Source organism: Strix aluco, chromosome 2 (genome assembly GCF_031877795.1).
Source record: "Strix aluco isolate bStrAlu1 chromosome 2, bStrAlu1.hap1, whole genome shotgun sequence".
In the NCBI taxonomy this organism is placed as follows: Eukaryota; Metazoa; Chordata; class Aves; order Strigiformes; family Strigidae; genus Strix; species Strix aluco.
The window spans coordinates 53,505,866-53,521,977 of record NC_133932.1 but is presented as its reverse complement, the minus strand read 5'-3'; the positions used below and the strand labels follow the sequence as shown (position 1 = coordinate 53,521,977).

General features: G+C 40.1%; 1 protein-coding gene across 1 annotated transcript in view; it reads right to left on the bottom strand.

Annotated features, from left to right (window-relative positions):
* Positions 1 to 15,889, bottom strand: part of VEGFD (vascular endothelial growth factor D) — a 78,674-nt gene extending 62,785 nt beyond the window's left edge. The window contains exons 1-3 of the mRNA XM_074814750.1: positions 14,781 to 15,889; positions 14,551 to 14,636; positions 10,986 to 11,065 (exon numbers count right to left, since the gene is read on the bottom strand). Of these exons, the coding sequence (XP_074670851.1) occupies positions 10,986 to 11,065; positions 14,551 to 14,578 (108 nt within the window). The 5' untranslated portion in view covers positions 14,579 to 14,636; positions 14,781 to 15,889. The remainder of the gene's footprint in view (positions 1 to 10,985; positions 11,066 to 14,550; positions 14,637 to 14,780) is intronic.
* Between the last annotated feature and the right edge of the window lie 223 nt (positions 15,890 to 16,112).

The following is a 16,112-nucleotide window of genomic DNA, read 5'->3' as shown; positions in this document are numbered from 1 at the left end:
ACCCTTGAATTATAGCAATCTGCCTTACAAAATCTCACTTGCAAAATTAATGTGAGACAGCTAGCATGAAAAGAGTCATGTGGACTGGAAAACTCCATGAACATAAGCAAAGGGTAATGATAAATAGCTAAGTACAGAGGTCAGGGAGACAGCTAATGGAAGATTTAGGGATCAGTGTAAATCTGGTTTTATTTAAAGTACTCATTTAGGATCAGGAAAAGTAAGGGGATACCACATAAATGTAATATTTAGATGTTACTAAACTGGGAGGAATGTCAACCACCAATCAGAAGGGAGAAATCACGCAAAGAGTCTTTGATCAAAAGCAGAGGGTGAGAGCTTGGAGAAACCATGTCTCGGAGAAATATACAGCTGGGTGGAAGGAAGTAATCTACAAAACTGATGCATACAATAAGAATGAGACACAGTAAAAATGGTGCTGAATGGCACAAACAGGTAATAGGAATAACAAAGCAGAGAGACCTTCATATTACAGTGTTGTACCCAACATGACCCAAGATGCAATCTGGAGTTCCATGTGCAGAGAGGTCCCCTAGTGCGGAACAACACACACACACGCACACACGTGCACACATGTGCGCACACACACACACACACACACAATGCACTTGCTGGGGTACTCAGGGGCTGGGAGAGGAAGGCAGGCCAAGGAGATGGTGTTTTCTCCAGGTTCCTTTCTGTCCACACCCATCAGCACAGCAACATCATGCACGTTCTGTCTCTGGATGGAGCAGCAGACATGAGGATTTATGGCCCCACTGTAAGCATATGGCTTCCATTGTCACAGACTCTCCTCACTTCTGGGCCTCAGCTTTCTAGTAGCGCAAATCAGAGTGTTCAGGGGAAAAAAAAAATGGTCTCTGAAAAAGAAGACTTGGGGAATTAAAAGCAGACTGTACTGGGAGAAAGAGCATGGTCCTGAAACCGTTAAGGCTTTGTATATGTAACATAGGAAGAAATACTAGTATTTGCTAGCAGGAGCTACACCATTTCACTGTTGTTAAGTTTCATGGTATTTACTGATTTTTAATGCTCCAGATCCTGAAATATAGTTATGCAGCAGCTTCTGGTTATTATGTTTTTTAAACTGTAACATTTATTAATTTTTTTAAATCTGCCTGAAGACTTGGTTCAAAATTTCAGTTGATAATACTGTTATATAAGTTTTTTAAAGAGCTACAGGTATTGGAACTAACAGAATGAGATCACAAAAGAAAAGAAATTGTAAGGGTATTGGGAAGGTGCCAAATAAGGTTATGTACCATTAAGGTCATCTGATCAAGGACCTTGTCAATGCCAAAGAGAATAACACATAAGGGGGCAAGCAATAAACAAGAACACACAGAGACACAAACCTGGTAGAGAAGGAGTGACAGAGGCAATACCAAAGACCAGAAGTCTTCAGTCACTAATTGAATGGGCCATTAAGACATTACAGGCCTAGGTTTGGAAGAGGCCAATCTGGGCTTTGTAACTGATAAGACAATGAAAGTAAGAGGAAAATAAGAATTTCGGATATTCCAAGGGGGTCAGTAGGACTGTGCCAAATTTAAGGAATGTTTAGGGAAAGGGACTGGAGAGGAACAGAGAGGGACTAGGCAGAAAAGCATATAAAAGGAGGCAGTTGCATGTAAAACATCACTAGACAGTATGCTTGTATGACTGAGCCCTGTGCCTGATCACCACAGTCTGTCCTATCTGCTTATTAAATCCTTTCTTATCTATCTCTCTGCACAATCTCACCCTCCATCCTGTGGGAGTGCTGTAAGGATGAGGTGCCCGCAACCAGCATGGCAGGTGTTAGCCAAAATGGGGCCAGCTCCTGGATTCAGTCCAGGTGGGGGTCCCTGCTGCCAGCCACTGGGTGGGAATGGTGCATGTCCTGAACACTGGCTGCTGAGACAGATTGGAGTGAGTGCGGGGCTCAGCACTGGTGACCCCGGCGCTGGAAAAGGGAAAGCAGCAACTGCTTGGCTGGGACAGAGACCCCCTGGTCTCTGGGCAGGGCTCTGGTGGCTGGGCAGGAAGAATCCCCCAGCCTGAAATGTGCTGGAGGTGTGACTGCTTTTAATATCCCTTAACAGAAATCATGTGAAAGTATTAGAATTATAGAATATTAGAAATTCCTTGACACATAAGACATGCAAACAGAAGTGGTATATCCCATAACACTTGGGCTCGTCAGCCTCATGAATCAAAATACTTTTTCATTTCTGACCTCCTGCTATAGGACTCTGGTCATGTAGACACTGACGGGTCTAGCATGGGCTTTCAAGACTTACTCTTGTGGGAGATACAGGTCAAGAGCTATAATGGCTGATGACTAAAATGTAAGGCCAGAGAACACCCCTAAAGCATTACTTATCTCATGCTTCGTGCTAGGATTTTAACTGCAACATGGCTGCACTTTAAGGGAGGCCTGGAACACCCAATTTGTCCCTTGCTGTATTCGGCATCCAGGTTCTCTGCCCCGTGTAGGCACTCTGGCGTTGAACCAACAGCTGTGAGGATAGATGGCAGTGAAAGCAAACTGAACACACCCTGCAAGAGAAGACGACACAGTAGTAGTGATGAGTTGCTGCAGATTGCTTCAGTGACTTGCAAAAAGACAGAAATTTAGAAAGAAGCAACGGTGAGGTCTCCACAGTAGGGGATTTCCCTACAGTGACAGGCCTGGGAAAGAAGTCCTGGAGTAAATTCAGGAGAGGAGCCTGGGCAGGTAAACATATTTCAATACCTGGAGAAATAGACAGAAGGACAAGTAGAAACGAATAGACAGGCAATAACTTTTGTTTTATATTTTCAGTAAGCCAGGACTGATGAGGCTTAGTCTTAATTTGAAAAACAGGCTGTGTATGATGCTGTTCACTACCCCACGGACACAGCAGAAGCAGGGGCAGAAACAGGTTGTGAGAGTCCACAGAAGTGGAGCCTGCTTCAGCTTCGTGAATTTTGAGACTGTATTTCACAGAATTTTCAAAGTCATAAAAATGCACAGGACCATCTGAAGAGTAAGCTTGCACCTGAGGCTTCTGTCAGAAATCTTCAGTCTTGGAGATAAAATCAATTATTAAAGACTTACGCTCCACATTAAGTTGTTCTCATCACTATTTTCATTAGTGAGAAACTGCTTCATATAGCAGTTTGGGATCTGTGAAATAACCAAATGCATACAATCAATTATTTCCCAGGAATTTGTTAGAAGTGGAGACAGAAGAAATGAGAGGCCAAAGCAATTCAGACAGACATCTGGGTTTTGCACTGCTCTAATCTTTTCATATGAGATGAGCTCTGCTTTTTGGTTTACTGTGACAGTGGTCTGGCAAAGAACAATATGCAAACAGGAACATCACATGCCAGGCATTACATACTCATATGTAAATGCCCATAAAAGAAAAAGGACTCAAATCTTCGGCCTTGAACTGTTTCAGGGATCATTTTAAATAAATGTACAGGAAAATGATACAATGCATAGAGACATAGGGAAAGGAATTATTAAATCAATCAGTTCAGCATCTCTCCAGTTGGCCAGCATCTTTTTTTCAAGTAGCAACAAACACTAGGTACTTCAGAGGAAAAGTAAGAAATCCCACATCAGACAGATTGTTTTTCTGTTTTCTAACAGAGACTGTCTCAAACCCAGAAGGATGTGATTTGATACCATTCTGATTTTTTAATTTTTTTTTTAAACCAATAACCACCACAACCCTGAATGTTCTTATTAAACCTGTAATTCTGTCAAATGGTTTATGAATCTTGTTATATTCTCAGCATCAACAACCTCCTATGACATGAGTTCCAAAGCCTAAATACATTTTTGGTCAGAAAAGCATTAGCTTTCACCATTTTTCAATTTTCAAACTTCACATCTGCACTGAATGTCCTCTTCTTGTCTCTTAACATCAGAGAACCAAGTGCTCCTGGATCTACTTAAGTACCATACCCTATTTTGAAAAGTGAAATAGTTGTTACTATTAGCTCACTTCTAATGGTTCTATATATCATTTGTTAATCCCCTCTATATAAAAAAATATCCCAGAATATATTTAATTTTTCATTAACTACCTTCTGTGAAAATGGAATGAGACATCTGGGAGTTACCTGTGGTACTAAATAACAACCAAAATCTCTACCTGCACAATTCCCTTGACAAAAAATAATGTGACAATGTAGTTAAAAATCATCAATTAATTTGTAATTTAAACACTGTAGTGTTTTGTGTCCTAAGCTACTTCCCTAAACATAGATCACTCAGGGACATGCTCAGCAGTTGGATTTTCTCTTTTGTCAGAAGAGAGGTTTTGGAAAGCAAGCACTCATTTGTCCTATAGACCCTGATCCTGTAATTTGTCCTTTTAGCTACCGTTTGTCTATTCCCACAACTAATGAGGCGATCATTACATATTCACTGCACCTTTGCTAGAAGACATTCAGCTACCTATAATTTTAAGTCTGGCTAGTTGGTTTTGCTCCTTTGAAGAGAGGGCAAATCATGAACAACCTTGGCTTTTAAGCATGAGGCCAGCAACGGCAAAACTTTTCTTGCAGAAAATGTACAGACGTGGATTGGAAGCACTTCTTGGGGGACTGTCGATTCCTAAAATCCTGCTCCTTTCTGAATGTGTCTCTGTGGTTGAGTCTTCTATGGTTAAAGGAATCCTCCCTAATTATCTACCAGTAACTCAGATGACATCAAATACTTTCTCTAGCCAGCTCGCTTATTTCTAAAGGCATAATTTTTCCAAGAAATTCAATCACAGCATTTCATATGACCTGCATATTTTCAAGCCTGAGACTTGTTATACACCCAGCTGAGGTTTTAAAGTTAAGAGCCTTGTAACCCCAAACACCCTACCTAGACAATAAAGAAGAGGTACTTCTTAGTATGATCAAGGCTACACAGCATCTTGGAGGTGCCAGTTTCTCTTAACCGAGAAAAGCTATGATGAGTATAGGCATTGCTTGATAGAGGTAGTAAGGAACTAAAATTGGAATGAATGCAGGCCTATCTTTTATTTTATTACATTTTCAGAGAAACTCTCAAACTCTTTCACTAAGAAGTAGTCTAGCATCCACCCCTATACTGCATCTCTTAAGAGCAGTTCTGGCTTCTGCTGTTTTGGTGACATGACCTGATTTCAAAATCATATTTGTTGTAGCACCAGATTTGCAGAAGATAGGTCTATTTTCACTGTCCCTAGTATTTCTAAATACGCTGCAGTCAGGTAATTATTCTGTTTGGGATACAGAAAAAAATATATTTGGTGCAATCTTAGTAAACCAGGACATAATTTCCAAATGAAAGGTAAGGACCTTCATATCTAGCAATTCTTTTGTACATGGAGAAATTTCTAGCTGTAGTGTCTTCTGCTTACAGAATGATGTGCATCAGTCTAATAAGTACTTTTCTGAGGCAAATTCATTGAATGGCATGAGCTCTGTGCTATGAAGCAATGCTCTATAATTTTGAGCCATGGCACTTACATGTTGTTGACTTGGTATGAAACAACTGGACTTCAGATAAAGGCGTGTGTTGGGACAGCATCCACTAGTAATAGAATAGAAGTCTACAGAACAAATAGAAAAATACAGCAACACTTTGTGAAAGAGGACACAGGAGACACCTTATTCATAAAATGAATGGCTCTGGTGAGATTCCTAGCACTTCCTTCAAAGCTACTCCACAAAAATCCCTTCTATCATCCATAACACTCCTGACAAAAGCTTGTGCATTTTTTTTTTCTCTGTGTACACTCACTATTATGCTTCATAGACTGCTTGGAGAGGAAGAAATTTCCTGTGCCAAGCTACAGTTTGCAACAGAAAAAATGGATCCCTGTTGATCCCCAGTATACTAGTTCATATCAGCCCATCAGAAACAAATTAGAACAGTCAAAAAAAGCTAAACATTCCTGAAGCAATTGATGCTTTTTCTTCTTTTCATTTATCTGTCTGCAGTTGCAGATGGAACCATTCCCACCCACTTCCTCAGTTAGGAAATGGTTCCTCTGTACACTTTGTACTGCTCGTCGGATGCTCTGGGTGCATTTATCCAGACTGTTATGAGTGAATTCTGTCCCCACTGCAAGCAAGTCAAATGTAAGCCAGCTATGGAGCAGATGTCTTACGGATAAAGTCATGGATACCAGCAAATAAACCCAGTGAAAAATAGATTACCTGGGCCTGAGCATAGCACCAAGCTGCATAGCACAGCTCCCCTGCTCCAGACCTGGATCAGCTCACATGTCCTATGGACAGAGAAGCCCACATGAGTCTGAAAACGCTGTGGAGATGTGCCCTTCTATATTATCTGCTTGTAAGTAGAGACTTGCTAGATAAGATGGTCATGGTGCCTTATTACATATATACAATTTATTTCTTTCAACATTGCATTATTTACATGTAGCCTAAGGTTAGCCTCCAAAAAGCTACATGTCAGACCTGCATTTTTGCATAAAAGTTTTTGCTGCCTACCTTTCTGTAAAGGCAGTGAAGAAAGAGAAGCACCTGGACAGTTAGTTTATCTGGTCTGAAGAACGAGTAAAATAGAGAGAGTTGCTTCTTTTCTCATCAATTACACATGACCTCCAGATGTTCAGCTAATTTCTATAGAGCCCTACATGCTTTACGGGAAATATAGAAAACTGATAACCTGTCTGGCTGAAAAAAATTACAGCCTGGAGATATCATTTATCTGACTAATACCTCTTATTCATCCTCACTGAACTGGAGGCAGAACAGTAAGATACAGGCAGTTATTTAGGGCATCAAAAATTATCACAGAAAGTTTCATCTTCATGCAGTAGGAAGGAGGAAAGCAAAAGGATTCATTAGAAGGTATAATGTGATTAGTACATTTCCTTACACATGTTGTTTATTTTGCATAGATCCTCTTTCTAATCCTGCAGGGTCTCTGCTCTAAAGCTGCTGCTTGGATGGACACCTGGACTCAACCTCTCTTGGGTTGGGGACTGCCAAATAGACATGTACATCTGACAGAGACACTTTTGTGCTCTTGACTTGCTACAGAGCTGGCTGTCAGATTAAAAGGAGGTGATGAATGCAGAGGCCAAGGTCAGGGTTGCAGCTGGGAGCAGGAGGGTGGGCTCTCCACTGCCCTGTGTGGGCACCTGGAAGCTGCCCTGAAAGCTTTGTTTTTCCTCCCTAAACTTCTCTGATGAAAACATCCTGCTGGTTCACAGCAAAGACAAAAATCTGTTTTCTTTGACAAGACACATTCCTGTAGATCACAGAGGCATTCTTTCTTACCTAAATCTTGTATTTGAAGAAACTGACTGTCTTCTGTCTACTAGATCTGTGCATAATCAAGCCCTAATAACACATTGCATTCTAATACCAAAGTTATGAGTGAAAATAATCAGTTTGACTCTTACACGTTCAAAACCTCTCACCTCAAAGACAGGAAGGATTTAATTCTTTAATTGCTCAGAAACAGGAAATAAAACATGAATCAAAACCACTTTTCATTGTGCTTTCATACTTGTGACAAAAGGCACACTTTGCCACAAGAAAATTACTAGGATAGGAAATTACATAAGCAGGTGAACTTAAAAATTGCTAATTTTTTGCCATTATTTAAATTTTTCCATTTCATACTACACTAGTACTCCATAGAAATTTTTCCAAGACAAGTTCCTATTTGACCAGACATTTGGAAGAAAATATGGGGTTTTTTTTTCTATTTTTAACGAGAGACCAATAAGGTCACTGTCTTTCTGATGCACATAACTTTCATTACTATGAGCAAAAAGTATGTATTAAGAAAGAAAATCTCTCCTGAGGCTCAGTGAAAAGGAATGTATACTTCTGAAATATATTTAATTTATACATCTTAAATACACTGCAGATCTTCTAATCTAGACATTAATATGAATCTTTACATTGTCTATTAACAGCCTTTATAGTTTTTAAGGAAACAAAAAACATGTGAAGAAACATGGAGTGTTTGACACCAGATGGTTGTGCTGCCATCCAGAGGGACATCAACAGGTGGGAGAAATGGGCTGACAGGAACCTCATGAGATTCAACAAGGCGAAGTGCAAATTCCTGCACCTGGGAAGGAACAACCCCAGGCACCAGTACCTGATGGGGGCCACCCAGCTGGAAAGCAGCTTTGCACAAAATGACCTAGGGGCCCTGATGGACAGCAAGCAGGCAATGAGCCAGTGATGTGCCCTTGTGGCAACAAAAGTAGTATCCTGGACTGAATTAAGAAGACCATTGTCCACAGGTTGAAGAAGGTGATCCTTCACCTCTACTCAGCACTGGTGAGACACATCTGGAGACCTGGGTCCACTTCTGAGCTCTCCAATGCAAGAGAGATGCAGACATACTGTATTGAGTCCCACACAATGTGACAGAAATGCTTAAGGGATTGGAGCATCTGATGTAGGAGAAGAGGCTGAGAGAGCTGGGATCATCTAGCCAGGAGAAGAGAGAAGGCTCAGGAGGAATTGTATTGATATGTACAAGTGCCTGATGAGAGCATGTAAAAAAGAGCCAAACTCTTTTCACTGGTATCCATTGGCAGAACAAGAGGCAATGACCACAAATTGAAATGCAAGAAATTTTGTTTAAACATAAGAAAAAAGCCTGTTTTACTGTAAAGGTGATAGTGCACTGGAGCAGGTGTCCGTCACTGGAGATATTCAAACCTTGACCGGACACAACCCTAGCAGCCCACTCTGTGTGACCCGGCTGTGAGTCTAAAATATCTCCAGTGGTGCCTTCCAACCTTAACCATCCTGTTATTCTGTGTTTCTCTAAGGGGTAGAGTACTGCCCTAATATTTATACCAAAATTACAAAGTCAAACACATCTGGGTTTTGATTAGTGTAAAAACTATAGTCATCAGTTTTATCTTTACAAGCTGCAGGAATAGCTTGCTTTCAAGAGGGCAAAGATATGTGCATTGAATTGAAGGGATTAAGGGAGGTATGTCTTAAATCAGATGAATTGTAGTGCTTTTCCTTATGCAGCTATGCCAGTAGACCAAAACCTTTGTTGCTGCACGGTACCAGCAGGAGATCACCTTCCTTTGAGCTTCCTAACAGTCTGGGCCATCAATTTTCACATGTGGAAAAGGACTGAAAGGCTGTCATTCTGTCCCCTTTTGCTTGGATTTAAGTGACAACATAAAGAATAATGTCATGCAGAACTATGCCTCTTTTTCCAGTCAGCTTACTAGACTTCCGTGGTACCCTGCAACCAGTAGTGAGCTCCTCCATGCTAGAGGAACACAACTACACCAGGACAGGAAGAGCAGGCAAACATCCAGCTTTGCAGACCTCTTCTGACACTCAGGCCCTACAGCACAGATGTCCTAGGATTGAAACTTCAGGGTGGAGAGTGGGTTTTATAACCAGAGCAGCATAAGGCCTTTTTCATGTCACCTACCTTGACTTGGCTGGTCCTCCTACTCTTCCCCTGAACTGTTAAGCCCATCCCATAACAAGCTATATTAACAGGACCCTTTGTCAGCAAGACTGGACCCCTCAACAGGATGAGTTGTTTGAAAGAAATACTGCTATCCTTTTCTAAATATTATTTTTAATTATCTGCAATTTGATGTTAACTAGTCCCTCTCAGATAAGAAGTCAGAGTGGATTCAAACTATTCATGCACGTCAGAGTTGTACAGACAAGCCCTGTGCAAAGGAACATTGATGATATTCTTCCCCTAACAACACATATACATAAGACTTTTCATTGGAGTGGAGAACCATGTCATCATATGATTTATATCATCATATGATATAGTGTATCAAATGAAGGAGTGATTGTAATAAAATGAGGCATTTCAAGAAATATATCTTGCTAATTAGAAATGACAAGATGGTACATTTACCGCATAACTGAAAACCCTCAAAATTTATTTATAAAATCCAGAGAATCTTTAGTCTTAAAGAATAAGGAAGCTGAGAAAAGTGTTACGTTTAAACTTGTCTACAGATGTATGATAAATAAAGCTCTACAGCACACAAATCACTTATATATACCCACCAGCTGTCCCAGTGTTCTAAGGAATTTACCTTTGCCCCCAGCATCACTCCTGAAGTGATGAATGGGATTATGCCATTTTTGCAGGGTTTTTGGCATTGCTTCATTTTCATCTCATAATAGTGAGGCCTTACCATTTTCTCTGATTTGCTCAAATTGATTCAGATTTGCAGACCATGGGCTAGTTTCTCTGAGTAAGAGATCTCTGCATGAAGACCTGTCTGTCTTATTCAGTAGAGAAGAAAATGCTAACAGATGACAAAGAAAAACCAGAAGTCAGTCACTGAATTTTAGAACACGGGACCATAGGAGCAGAGCAAAGCCACAAAACATTTCACAATGTAAGGAAGACCCACAGCAAAATACTAAAAGACAAAGTATAGTGTGGCAACATAGATAGATAACTCAATGTTAAAGGCATCATAAACATCCTGTGTTCCTTCAACAGGAGAGGCCACGTTAGAAGAAGAAGCACGAATGGAGAAAAATAAATACTAGAATTGCATTTTATGGGACAAACTGATATGGCCAAGGTTTTCACCTGATTTGAAGGTAATTTAGGTAAACAAACACTTCATATCTATTATCTGTTGTTTTTTCTGTGTTGAAATGGTGCATGGAAAAATACCACTTAAATGTTAATCAACATTAGCAGATCAAGAAAGCATGACAATTCACTGCTGGTGGAGGTTTAAGCAGCTCAAATCTAAAGATTCTCAGTAAAGCATGGCATGTTGAGAATTCATCTGGAATGTAAATATGCTACATTCATGAGGGCAGAGTACAATACTTTGGCTGACTTCAACAGCTGGTTGCAACATACCAGAGATGCAGTAACAAAAACATGCAGTATTTTTAGGCTGCAAAGTCTTGGTTAATTCAAATAAGAAGGCAGATGGAGACTCTTAAATATCAAGTACTCCTTTCTGTCAAGACTCCCTTACCTGTAAATAGCTTGGCTTCAGTTTAGTTGCGTGTCCACAGAAATTTTCGTATGCCATAAAACGCCTAATTGTTAAGTTACCTTGAAGAACAAGGGATACAGATTACCTCAACAGGTGCTAGCTACATTCAAAATAATCACAAACCCAAATACTTTACACTAAAAATAAAAATACACGCTCTAATAGAACAGGCAGTGGTATAACAGAAATAGTTTGTTCCACTGCAGCAAACATCTGAAGTTGATTTGTGTGGTTTCTAAACCTGATGTGAAAAATTACACTTTTTGGGTTCGTTCTCTTCATCCCTCTCCTTTTCTCATTTCTTTTCTTTTTATTAAGCTTTTCTACCTTTTCTGCCTTCTTCATTCCTAGACCTTTCCTCTCTTTTTTTTTTTTTTTTGTTTTGTTTTGTTTCCAGGACAGAAGAAAGAACAGAATAAGCTATGACCTTAAACCTGCACATCACAGGTTTTGTTACAATAGAAACACAAAAGATACATTTCACAAAGGCTGTCCTCAATGAGGAAAGCAGGGGGAGAAGCACCACAGCATAAGCCATGGTCAATTTTTCCTGCAACGACGTATTGAGGAAAGCACTGCCAAGACATCTGCAGAGGACTGTGCAAGTCTGGCTTTTCCTACAAGCACATAATGCTCACTCTGAGGTTTTCAAAGAACTGCAAATTAAATCTGGGTCAACCAGCTGCTGAACTCCCTGGTTAGCTGGACTGTAACTGCTAAGGCAAGAAGGAATACCTTCTACTGGCCAAGCATCTCTGGGCCTCAGTTGGGTTCAGCTGCCAGCTGGGTGTAGGCTCGTGCATTTCTCCATGTGCTTTTGCTCACCTCAGATGAGCCCCAACATCTAAATGTTGCTGTGCTATCTCCTCTTATGGCTCAGCTTTACATAAAGAAGCTGTAGTTTGAGCAAAACTTAGGTCAAACCAGTTACAGATCTGGGACAATAAAGCCAAGAATTGAGAAAGGCCAGGAGTATACATTACATGGGAGAAGAGAGGGTCAGAAGTCAAATATAAAGCACCATACGTGGGCATCTAGAATAAACAGCCAATTAAACCAAATATGATCTCCCATGCAGGGACTGGTGCAGACAACAATTATCAAAAAGCCTCTGTCCCCCTACTCCAAGTGAAAGCCTCAGTACAGCCCATTAAGCACTTACAAACCACAAGTCAGGCCTCTAGAAATCATGCTGCTCTAATAAATATGTATGTATTTTTAGTCATTGCCTACTGTGTTCATTTATTTTTCCAGGAAGCCTCCTAACTTCAGTATGTAAGTAAACAGTTCAGCTTCAATAGTCACTGCAAAAGGGAAGCAGCAAATAATAGTGCCCTACTCTCCACATGAGGGAAGCTCCATCTATCATATCAAAATCCCCTGCACCAGGCATGTGGGCATTTTAGCCAATCTCTCCTGTCACCTCTAGTTTCATCCGCACTATCTATTTCATGGGCCTTCTCATGCCCCCTCCCAGGCCATCTCCTTCATCTCCTAAGTCTGTCTGCGCACTCACATTACCCTGTCTCTGTCCCACTGCATCCTACCTATCCAGGTCCATCACATCTGCAGAATGCAGATTTTCTTTTTTGCTTTTGTGTTTTATTTTTTTTAAATAAGTCGCAAGTGTCTTTAAACAAGCAAATTAAGAAAATGGCAACCATTCTGCTCCACTGTGACTCTTTTGAATGGGGAAATAAAATGCCAGGAGATGAAGGCAGGAATAAGGAAACAACATGTAAATTAGAGACATGTCTCAGTATCACGGGACTAAATTCATAGATACATGTCACAGACAAGGATATGCTCACTTATGCCATGGGTGAATTTGGTCCAGAACACTTTTTTTATATTTATGAAGATGAAGAAAAGCTTTTTCAAAATATTAAAATCCAGTTTTTGCAGGATGTCTGCACAAATTATCACAACCTCAACAAAAACATCCGTTATCATTTTGCAGCCATGGATTTCTTTACGTGCTATAATGAGGCAATATTTTATACAGTTATGACTTTGTTTCAGCATTTGCATAAACAGGTTGTTGAAAATCAAATTATATGGACAGCTAATCCATCTCCAGATTTATACCCACGTTAATATTCTTACTCAACTCATGCATGAGGTTATAGTAAAACCCTCTCCCCTTTTCATGAAAGAGCCTCAATCTGAATTATTTCTACCATTTATCCTGGATATATAACAAGTTACTTCAATGTATAACTCAGTTACAGGGGTATTGCTAACATTTTTAGCTCTCTAAAGTTAGTTTTTTGTGGTTTATGGTGTTTGTAGTACACCATGTATCAAGTGAAATGCAATCTTTGCAGGATATTTCTCATTTTACATAGAGTCTGGTAATTTCCATCTAATCCTTCTGCTGTTTCCAGTACACCCCAGTCCTTTACCTTGAACTTCTGGAATTATATAGTAAGTCCTACAAAGAGTGTTTCAAAACAAAAATCTGTGGTTATCATTTCCCAGTTAAAACAATGATTTTGAATATGAATAGTAATCTGTAATATTGCATCTTTATTCAATGCCACCCTAATAATCTAACAGATGCATTTCTCCACTAATTTTCCACCTTGTCGTTCACTGAATGCCTTGTCTTGTCCACTGTGTAAAAAAACCCTTATTTGCCCTTAAATTTACTGAGACATTTAGTTAATATATGCTTCCTGTGATGTTTTAATGGTTCAGTCATCAGTCATCAACTAAAACGTGCATTTTAGTATTTCCCCCAAGGCACAAGGAGAGCTATTTTGTTAAAAAAAAAAAAAAAGGGGGGGGGGGGGTGTAATTTACTACTACCACGCTTTGTTTTATATCACTGAAACTTTGCTGTGAGAAAAAGTCAGCAGTGTTACACCACTACAAAACTGATGTTGTATCAGGCCTTTGAACAGAGATCTACAAGAGAAAAATAGTATTGATAAATCTGTACTGAGTACTTTTGTACTGATTATATTTCACCCTTTCATTCTGTTATATTATGAAAAGGTCCAGAAAAGTTCAAGCTGCTTTAGACTGTGTTACAACACCTTTACACAGCTTTTTCTTTAAAAGGCTTAGCTTGATTTTTTCTAAACCTATCAATCTAGAGATAATGTGCATAAATTCAAAAGAACAAACTGACAGGTGTCTGAGCTATGGGGACAGGTAATGCAGTTACCCTTGGATCACCTCTTTAAGTTGAGTTTCAGAGAGCTGCCACTGGCAGAGAGGTTGCTCATCCAAGTGTGAATGCTACCAGAAGCCCAGAAAAAGAGAAGTCTCATGCCTCTGTACAGGTGACTCTGGATCTCTTTCTGGAATGAAATACTGCTGAAATAAAACAGTGGAGAAGAGAACCAACAGTAAGAGGTAAACATTACCTCTTCTTTTCAGAGACCCTCAAAACTTTTTCCAAGGAGGAAGACATCAAGCACCCATTGCTCCTCCACAATTATTTACTCTGCGGCAGGGTTACTGCTGGCCATGCTCAGGCAATTTAAAATGCAATGTACAACTAGAACAATTTACAGATGCATTAATCACCACTTACTCTTGTTAGTGAAGGACGTGTGAAGCATCTTCCAACTTTAAGGCAAATGCCATATAAAGTTCATCAGACAGAGCCAGTTCTTCATCCTGAAACAGTGCTTGTTTTTAATAGTAGCATTTACTACAATAAATGAGAGTTTAATCTCCAAAGGCAGACTACTATTCATCAAAGAGTTGGAGAAAGTTTTATGCACAAACTCTTGTTTCACAGTAGCCAAATCAGACACTCACATAGGATAACAGTGTCCCAGCAGCTCAGAGTGCTCTGCCCACAACAACATTTGTAGGTTTAACCAGATCATCATTTTCTGTCTAGGAGATTCTGCCAGATAAAAAAAAAAAGGTGGAGAAGGAGGAATAAAAACTGCTTTAATAGTAACTAAAGAATGAAGAGTGTTTTTGCCAATGGAACATATTTGTTTGGGGCAGTGTCAAGAAAAAAAGAAACCATAAGTCTTTTAACATAATTTGAAACAAGATTCTCCTCAGACGAATGGAAAGAAGGAAGAAAAAAAAAAATCTGTTTTCCCAAGGCTAGGGATGAAGGCACACTGCAATATTTCTAACTAAATGTCTCAGCCCCCATGACCATCCTCGTAAAGACACATACTGCTGCACTGAAACAACACAAGGCTCGGGGTACAAATGAAGAGAGACTACTCTGTTAAATTTATTTTCATGTAGGGGAATCCAATCAATGTGTCTAACATTAATACTCCTTTGACAGTATTTCCTTTTAGAAAGTGTGGCTGGGAAGTGGAGGCAAAGAGCAGGAGTCAGCAGGATTAGAGAGACTACTTGGATGGTAACTCCAGGAAGGCCCCACCACCTCAAGATGGGGTTTTGAGCAGGAGAAAGAGGTGAACATGAAGCTCAACTTAAAATGATGTACTAGAATAAATGCTTTCAGGGGAAAATTTTAACAAAACTGCTGATTCAAAACAATCAAAATTTTCACTGTGAAGAGTGAGTTGAGTCAGCAATTGAACCAGGGCAATGAAGTTGGCTGGCACCTGGCAGAGATGGCTTTCTATCAGCCTAGCATCTCAGTCCTCCACTTCCCCAGCCCTTCAGTCCCTGTTCTTTAAGGAACAGGGAAGAGGCAGACAAGCAGGCAGAAGCTAGCTAGGAAGTTGCATTTCAGTTCCCTCCAAAAGTGTTTTTTCTCTCTCTAAATGTTCGGTGGGTGGTTGCATTATTTGCTTCCCTTAGTGGCGATTCTGACATATGAAGTTCCCATCTTTTTACCATCTCCTTCCTTCTCAATTCCTTATTCCTAACACTGCATCACAATTCCCAGCCCTCATCATGAAAATGCAATCTTTTTTAGCACATAGCAGTGAGTTTATGGCAAAGACCACAAACAGTTATGTTAGTACAACTGAGAGGGTTGCAGGAATAGGAAAGAGCAGCCAGGAGACGAGAAAGGGCAAGAGCTTCTTGTCTCCAAAGAAAACACACTGCAGAGCACCCTCCTGAGAGCTCAGCTGGCTTCAGCCAGGCTCCTGGCTCTCCAGAACTACTCCCTATGCCTTGGCCCAGCACATCTGCTCCCTCTCAGCA